Raw genomic sequence first — 9,278 nt, forward strand, 5'->3', positions numbered from 1 at the left:
GTGCGGGGCAAGTTACGCGCCAAAAAAACGCCGGAGGGGGAATAATAAAAAGAGACGCGAGCAATAACAATTGCTAGTCAATTGCTAAACCTGTTTGATACCTTATTGTACAACAGGCAGGTTTTCTGTATGTCATCCATCAGAGGCAGAGGCATTTAGCTTTTTAGTGGGCTGTGCTCCGCAAAGCCCACTATGGACACCTATAGCTTTGCTATAGAGGTGCCTGTTGTACAATAAGGTATCAAACAGGTTTTTCGTTTATAGGAAGACTGAGACGTATTTCAGGCTGTTCAATGAAACCGGTTTTGAAACATAGTGCACCTACCTTTCAACTTACATGACAGCTTGTCAGCTTCTCCAGCGGGCGTATATAAAGATGCTGCAGGTGACAAATCTGGAGACAGAGGAGAGTTTGCGGCATCATGGCCTCCAAACTGGTGATCCTGCTTCTGCCGCTTCTGGTCTCGCTGGCGTCGGCATCACATTACTATGGTACAACCGCGACCTTCACCTACAAAGGGAAAAACCCTGATGGCTCACACAGGGTGAGTGATTCAACTTTTATTGAGATGTAACATTAAATACAGATAATGTGTGAATTTATTTTATCACTTTATTATTATTATTGCTGTTGTTATTCTGCAGAAGAGAATTAAAACCACCTGTGAAAATGAGTTTTTTCTCCAGAACTCCAGAAAAATGTCAGAACTCAAACTGGTCTTGATGCTCTTTCATACCATAGAAAAGGATTTGGGCCACAGAAAAAAAAGAAATTCTCTGAAAAGTTACTTTTTTCTGCAGATTTCTGAGCTTAAAGTCAGAATTCAATCTTTTTCTCAGAAGGAAAATCAGAATTCTGATAAATATCTTCCTCTGAAACAATAAAAATCCCACTGATACTGATCTACCAAAGGAACCTAAAATATTCTGTCACTTTTCAAGGAAGTTATTTAAAATATATACAAGTTTTCACAGCCGATGTCTCTCGTTTTTGCCGCAACATGTAAAGCAACTGTGCGTCAATGTTTCTTGACATCTGAGAGTAAGAACTGATGACAAGACAGCTGAAAAATAATATGGATTGTCCACTGAGTGCTTAATTATTATTAATTATGCTCTTGTGTTTAGTATTTTCACTCCAAATGGCTTTGTTGATTTCCCATATTCAAGACACAATAGTTACGTCAACGTAGAACTTGGGTGGACAGTAAATTATATTATCTTGTAAAACATTCTTTGATTAATATATGCCTGCAAAACAATAAACGGTACGGATAAAAGAAGAATTAGCTACGGTGGAATTTCCCACTAGTTTAAAGGGACGTCCTCCAGCCTCACTTTTTATTAAAGAAACGATAAAGAAGCTACAGATCATCTGAAGATGAGATTACACCAGCCATCACGCCCTACAGCATGTTCATGTTCAGCACTCAAAGCTGCCTGTGTTTGTTCCTGCAACAAACTGTGTCTTTTTGTCATGATGACACACACACACACATACACACACACACACACACACACACACTTTAATTCAGACTTTGAACTCAAAAAAGTCAATAAATAGATATTTATTTATTTATGATCCTCTGTCTGCAACAAAGGCTGTGCTGTTTCATCTTTCTTTTTTTGTTGTATCTTTTATTCTTTTACCAGAATTTTATCATTAATTTTCGTTGTCATTTTTTTCCCCAGGTGAGAATTTTCATCTTTCAGACTAATAGAAAGAAAACATTTAAAAAAAAAAAAAATTTCATACTGGATTTCTGCTCCAGAAATGTATGCAAATGAAATTAAATTGTAGATATTTATTGATTTATGATTTATGTGATTAACACCACATATCAAACCTTGTAATGTAAAATATTATTGTCTTAATGTAACAAATCACAACTGGGGAAGTTTAAAGTTGAGATATAGTAGTTTTTGTTTTTGTCTACCCTTAATTATGTCCACATTCAAACAATGACTTCATCGACATATTGCGATATTATTGTTTATGTCTGATTTCAAAAACATCTGCTCTGAAATGATCAAAACATGGAGCTCACAGCCTTCAGGTAATTGAAAATTGGAAGTCAGCCCCACAGTCCACAGTGTTGATGGCTGCCATCCATAGTACTGATCTGAACTCGTCCACCCGTCCTGCTCACTTGATTTGACCCCCTCAGACTACCACCTCTTCCCTAAGATGAAGAAGGAGCTCACTGGTCACCATTTTGACAGTGATGATGACGCTAACCCTTTTAACAATGATGAATAAATGTTCTAGGTTCTCTGAAATTGACTCCTTCCACCTCAGGCAACCTCTTGTAAACTCTTGTCGCATTATATTTACGAAATATAAAGAAATGTCATTTTAAAACGGTTCTGTAGCTTCTGCAGAGCAACCATCTCCAACTGCACAATTGCTTAATCTCATCTTTTTCCACAGGTTGATGTTCGCAGCAGGGAAACCTTCACTAGATGTGTGCACGACCTCAACTGGTATTGTTACAACGGCAACTGTGGCAGTAGAACCAGTTATAGGAGAGGCACACTTGGCAGCAGCTCCAATGGAGCACGATGGTGCGAAACTGAGACAGTTTCAACAAGAATCGTCCCGAATGACAAACCTTTTAATTTGAGGTGAGTTTTTTACTTCATTAAATCATATTAATATTGTTGCTGCTGTTCTTTATTTATTGAGTGAAGTTTGTGAAGCTTCGTCTTAGTCATCAAAACTGCTTTGAGTCACCCAGTTGCACACAATCAATAATGAGTATTGTTTCCACGCATACCAGGGCATCCAGCTGCTGTTGGATCCGAAATCGTAACCATGTAAGCAGTTGGTCTCAACTGACCTCTGTGGATTTGGGAACAAGATCTGACACCGGACAACCAAACAGATCACCAGACATCGCCATTCTACCTGTACTACGGTAAGTTCCCTGCAGTCAGCATGAAACAGATGTCCTACTCTCCCAGTGGTAGTACGTCAAACATCAGTAAAATCAAGCCCAATGATATTGAAATCATTGGGCTGAAAGCAAAACGTAGACTGCGAACATTTTACTGGGAATGTTTCCCACAGCACGTCGACAAACCAAAAGATCTGTCAGCAGGATCATTTACAAAATGTTACAATCACATAAACATGACTGCCTCAAAAATCAGGTGACATGTTTTGTATCATTTGGCAAAAGAGTGGGGGGCTTTGGGTGCAGGCAAGATGGAGAGAAGTTTACCATTGTCCAGTTACTTAAACAAACAAGTTCCCGTTTAACACATTTCTGGTTTTACTGCAGGTCTGTGTGTGGTTTGTTCACGCGGCGCCACCGTACCTTAGTGTCAAACATGGCCGATGCACTCTGCAGAAGGCCGTTACTAACCATTAATGTTTCTATTCCAGAGTGCCTCAAAACTGTCCACGGACATACAAACTGCCGTCTTTTGATCCTGATGGTGACAACGTTCGATGCAGGTATGGAAGTTTCAGATCTGCGGAGTGCAGCTCGTGCCGCTCACCTTCAGGCTTCGACTTAGATCAGGTTAGTCATCAAATCCATATACAAGGTATGAGGAAACTGATTATTGATGAATTGATTGATGCCTGACTTAACTAGTAATTGTTCACATTGTCAGGGCTCTTGCACACTAAACTACCGCTCCTCCCCTGCCGACGTCAGAGTTTATGGATTTGAGATGGTTGTGGAGGACTTCCCGAAAAGGAGCATCAGTCTGACCTACGATGACGGATCCCGGACCTACAGGGCGCCACTGCCTGTGAGGGCAAAGAGACAAGCAGCTGCCCCCACAGCCACAACCACAGCTGCACCCACAACTACAACCACAGCTGCACCCACAACCACAACCACAGCTGCACCCACAACCACAACCACAGCTGCACCCACAACCACAACCACAGCTGCACCCACAACTACAACCACAGCTGCACCCACAACCACAACCACAGCTGCCCCCACAACCACAACCACAGCTGCACCCACAACTACAACCACAGCTGCACCCACAACCACAGCTGCCCCCACAACCACAACCACAGCTGCACCCACAACCACAGCTGCCCCCACAACCACAACCACAGCTGCACCCACAACTACAACCACATCTGCACCCACAACCACCACAGCTGCACCCACAACCACAACCACAGCTGCACCCACAACCACAACCACAGCTCCACCCACAACCACAACCACAGCTCCACCCACAACTACAACCACAGCTGCACCCACAACCACAACCACAACCACAGCTGCACCCACAACTACAACCACAGCTGCACCCACAACCACAGCTGCCCCCACAACCACAACCACAGCTGCACCCACAACCACAACCACAGCTGCACCCACAACCACAACCACAGCTGCCCCCACAACCACAACCACAGCTGCACCCACAACTACAACCACATCTGCACCCACAACCACCACAGCTGCACCCACAACCACAACCACAGCTCCACCCACAACTACAACCACAGCTGCACCCACAACCACAGCTCCACCCACAACCACAACCACAGCTCCACCCACAACCACAACCACAGCTACCCCCACAACCACAGCTCCACCCACAACCACAACCACAGCTCCACCCACAACCACAACCACAGCTGCACCCACAACCACAACCACAGCTCCACCCACAACCACAACCACAGCTCCACCCACAACTACAACCACAGCTGCACCCACAACCACAACCACAACCACAGCTGCCCCCACAACCACAGCTCCACCCACAACCACAACCACAGCTGCACCCACAACCACATCGAACCCTGGCACCATTGGTCCTCTCAGTAAACTACCTTTGCATTTCTCTTTTCTTGGTAAGTCAGGTTTCTCCTGTCATAATTTTCTGACTACATTGTTAATGAGAAAATCTTTATTCTTTAATATCTTAGATAAAGACTTTGACATTGAGTAGAAACGTTTGTGCATGTTGCAGCTCAGGCAACACCCTCATGTGTAATGTTACACATGGTGGTCGCCAGAAAAGCTTAACCAGAAACCTTTTTTTATTGTTATTATAGACATTTTAAATATTTTATTTATTCAGTTAACTTTTATGTTTTGGTCATTGAATAATTGTATTTGGAATTTTAATTTAAAAAAAAAAAAATGTAATTCCAGTGGACCCACCTGCTCCATCATGTGACGAGGGGCTCTACTTGCCAAAGTTGCTGCCCCCAACACCTGCAAATGGAGAACGCATCCAAGCAGAGATCAACAAAGAACTGGAGATAAAAGTCAAAGCACAAGCTTCATACGCAAGGTAAGTGAGAACCAACGAGATCAATGTGGCAGAAAAAACATTTTTATCATTTCAGCAGGTAAAATATCATCAGATTAAAGAAGTCTGTGCTTTCTTTCTTTTGTTTCCATACAGAATAATTGATATCATCATAAGTGGGCCCTTGAATATCAGCAAGCACCGGACCACAAATGGCGATTTTGCCATTAGGTGGACACCTATCACGGACGAACTGGGAAATTATTACTCAATCTGCTTTGCTGTTGAATCCATGGCAGGGTGAGTTTAGAGTCGAGAGAAACTTTAATTTTTTTAAATGTTTGAAACCAAAATTCTGACATGTTCTTACATATTACTGGAGACTTTAACAATGACAAAATGAGCTAAGCTGAATGAGTAACAGACATTGACCTCCTCAGTTAAAATGTTGTAACAGTGTTTACTGATGCTTTCCAGGTCGAGGATCTACCAGTCTGAGATGAGGTGTGTTGTGGTGGACGTCGTGGACGTCGTGGATCAGAAAGGTGAGTTCAAGCGTTACTTTAATATCAACATTTTGTAGTGTAAGTACAATTGTAATGATGTGTTTTTACCCAATACACTATCATGTGCTGAATGCTATGTTGATGTTACGACGTAACTGCTGTACATGAGAGAACAATTCTTAAAGCTGCAAGAACTGGACTCATGTTAAGTGCTGTGTTCAGGTTAACTTAACTGCTATGAAACAAAACCATCAATTGTATATTGCAAAGTTTAATGCAAAAACACCACCAGGGTTCTTTATTCATACAAACTGAAACCTCTCCATGAATATACTTCACTTTGCTTTTTTGGTGTAAACTTAAAGTTAACCTGTGGAGTTTCCTTGAAAACAAACACAAGTCATGTTCAGTGGTGGAATGTAACAAGGTACCTGTACTTTACTCGAGTATTTCCATTTTATGAAGCTATTTTTAAACCCTCTTAGATTACAACTGTTTCCTATAAAACCTGTTGATACACAACATTCAGTCCTGTGTTTTATGAGTAAGGCATGCTCAATCTGATTGGGATCTGGTGAATTTGGAGGCCAGGTTGATGCTTTGAGCTCTTTGTCACTTTCTTCAGGCCATTCCTGAGCTGCTCTTCAGCATAATGTGTATAAATTATTTACAAATATACTGTATGTCCTTGCCCTAGTTAAGTCCTATGTGAGCTGCAGCGAGTCCACAATGACAGTAGAGATTGAGAAATCTTCATTCCCTCAACTCCATGAGGATAGTTTGCGACTCAATGACCCCACCAACACCATCTGCAGCCTCCAGAGACACTCCAACAGCACTCACGTCGTCGCTGTCATCCCCCTCAACGCTTGTGGCACTGAGATCGAGGTAACACAGGCTCATTTTCTGGTATCATGTGCTCTTCCCTTCTTAGCAGTATGATGGCTGAGGATATGACTTTTTATTCTGCAGGAAGATGAGAACAACCTCATTTTCACTAATGAAATCACCAGCGTCGACAGAAGGACGGATGTGATCACCAGGAAACACCTGCTGGAAGTGCAGGTGTGCTGCCAGTACCCAAAACGGGGAAATGTGTCACAGAGCTTCACAGTGCACAGGCCGAACGTTACCATCTGGGAGAAAGGCTACGGCAAGTTTACCTACGGGTTTGAGTTCTATCCTGACAGCACATTCCGAACCATGGTGGATCCAAATACGTACCCTCTGGAGTACGAGATAGGGAGCAGGATTTTCATGCAGATCGAGGCCACCTCTTCAATCAACAACACCGTGCTGTTTGTGGAATCCTGCAGCGCTGCACCATATGACAACCCAAACTCCAGGCCAAAGTACACCATCATTGAAAATGGGTAGGCATGAGTACACCCTCTAGTGGCGGCAGAGGACATAAAAAAGACGTGTTGCTCGTTAAGTTTAGGTTTCACCTACATTTCCTCATCATGTAGATACCTTCAATAGAATATTATTCCACTCTGCCCTTTAATGTTATCCATTGTAAGACGTACAGAGAGAACATTTCTTTAGTTTTCATTTTTCTTTGTTCTGATAAGGTGTAATGTGGACTCGACTCTTCAAAGACACACCCCTGACCACCAGAGACAGTTCCAGTTCAGCATGGAGGCCTTCAAGTTCATCGGTCGGAACAACCAGGTGAGGGATGGATTATGTGGTTAGACTGGAGGGAGTGACTGTAAATGTCTCTGTGATCATCTCTTAATGCCTCAATGAATGAGTCCAATTCATAATTTCCTCCTTTTATATATATTTTTTATATATAGTTTCATATTGCAAATCTGATGCCTGATGATCACGACTGAAACACCTATCTTTAATAAACCCAGTGCTGACATGCCTAACCAAAGGCATGATCTTGCATTTGGGGTCTGACAGCTAATTTTTCTTAGTTGTTTGTGTACGTCTGTTAAATGACAGCATGTCCTGTTGTATTCAGGTGTACATCAGCTGTTCAGTCATGATGTGTGAAGCAGGGATCCCCAACACCAGGTGTGCACAGGGATGCCTCAACTCCACCCAGCTAGGCGGTCGTAGCAAGAGAGAGGCTGTCACCCAGACTTCAAGGCACCTGGTTTCCCAGGGTCCCCTCCGCTTAAAGAGATCAGCTGAGGGTGCTGAAAGCCCAGGTAATGAGAACAGGGAGTGTTTCTGAACAGCACGCCTGCCGTGTTTGAGAGTGAATTCACATTATGCTTCTCTTTCCTCCAGTGATGAACCTAAACCTGAACCTGGTCTTCATCGCTGGATGTCTTCTTGCAGCTGTCGGCATGATCAGTGCAGTGGTCATGTACAAAACCAAAATGTCAAAGGTCAAATACCAACCTCTGCCCACATTTGAGAGTTAAACAACAGCATGAGCACAATACAAGTTCTGTTTTTAATTACATTTGAAGATATGAAGCTCTAGGTGATGGGTGGTGGGTGTCTAATTAAATGCACTTTTAAACAAATGGATGTATCTTACATACAGGAAGTTGCATATTAAATGAAACTTAAAATGAAGGATGAACAGCTGGTACTGCAGCTGCTGGCTAGTCAGGTGTTGGGTTTACTGTTGTGGGATCCCATGTAACCTTACAACTGTTTTACTATTACAGTATGATTTATCTTCATTTATGTGTTATCCATTCAAATGATATATGAATATGTAAGAATTGGCCACTTGTCAAATTCCTACTCAGAAATTTGGGGTAACGCTGTGGGTACCTTAGGTCATATAGGTAGAAGGGCAGGTGTAGGACCATGATGCACCTGGGTTGGGTTCTGTTATTTACTAGAGGAGGTGAGGCATGCAGGATTCCTTTGTTCTTTGTTTGCTTGCTTTTTGGGAAATAAACCATGAAAAAAAAAACTTTGAGTGGACATTAAACTTCTTTTGCCTGCCTACATTACATTAAAGGAGCAATCTGTAGTTTGGGGGAGGAAACGTAATCAGAAGAGAAAGGTGTTTTTCTGACTGATTTATTTTCTGCCTCAACAAACTAAATAATCAAACTCTTTGTTTTCATGACTGAATAAACAAACTGACCCGAAAAGAAAACACAATTTATACTGTTTTGCTTTGTTGCGGACCCTGCCACCTTTCTAGCTTCGAAAAGTGTTTGGGGGGTGCTTGATGAGCCAAACCACCACTACCTCCCCCTCTCGTATCCAGCGCCAGGGAACCCTCTTGTGGCTTCGACAGACTCTCCCTCTGCTTGTCAACTCAGGTGCTGACGACAATTATATTGACTCTGACACAGTAACTCAAGCTAACATTCCCACACTCACTCTCTCATCACCCAAAGACGTATTCGCTGTTGACAGCAGACTTCTAGCTCAAATTACACGAGGTGGCTGCAGCCAGGTCGGACGCGGAGTGCTCCACTCTGATGGCGCAGAGCTCTCAACCTCCCCCAAGTGACTGTCCACCCAGACATATGTTTGTCCCGGACTCTACCAGGTCCCAGGTCGTCCAGTGGGGGCAATTCGTCAGCATTTTTGGTGGCCCTC

General features: G+C 42.9%; 1 protein-coding gene across 1 annotated transcript; it reads left to right on the forward strand.

The window, feature by feature from the left end:
- The first annotated feature begins 422 nt into the window (after positions 1 to 422).
- LOC140994309 (CUB and zona pellucida-like domain-containing protein 1) lies at positions 423 to 8,131 on the forward strand. Its single transcript, XM_073463880.1, has 11 exons — positions 423 to 545; positions 2,432 to 2,510; positions 4,739 to 4,837; positions 5,142 to 5,283; positions 5,398 to 5,541; positions 5,719 to 5,770; positions 6,450 to 6,635; positions 6,720 to 7,120; positions 7,322 to 7,421; positions 7,723 to 7,912; positions 7,995 to 8,131. The coding sequence occupies exons 1-11, from the start codon at positions 423 to 425 to the stop codon at positions 8,129 to 8,131; spliced, it is 1,653 nt and encodes a 550-aa protein (XP_073319981.1).
- The last annotated feature ends 1,147 nt before the right edge of the window (positions 8,132 to 9,278 follow it).

This window comes from Pagrus major, chromosome 4 (assembly GCF_040436345.1).
Source record: "Pagrus major chromosome 4, Pma_NU_1.0".
Classification (NCBI taxonomy): domain Eukaryota; kingdom Metazoa; phylum Chordata; class Actinopteri; order Spariformes; family Sparidae; genus Pagrus; species Pagrus major.

What these genes read in the sequence shown, in the direction of transcription:
- LOC140994309 (XM_073463880.1), top strand. Translation starts at nt 423, where the DNA reads ATGGCCTCCAAACTGGTGATCCTGCTTCTGCCGCTTCTGGTCTCGCTG. An exon ending in TTTGCATTTCTCTTTTCTTG is followed by an intron (nt 4,838 to 5,141) that starts GTAAGTCAGGTT and finishes ATGTAATTCCAG; the next exon opens with TGGACCCACCTGCTCCATCA. An exon ending in TTGTGGTGGACGTCGTGGAC is followed by an intron (nt 5,771 to 6,449) that starts GTCGTGGATCAG and finishes GCCCTAGTTAAG; the next exon opens with TCCTATGTGAGCTGCAGCGA.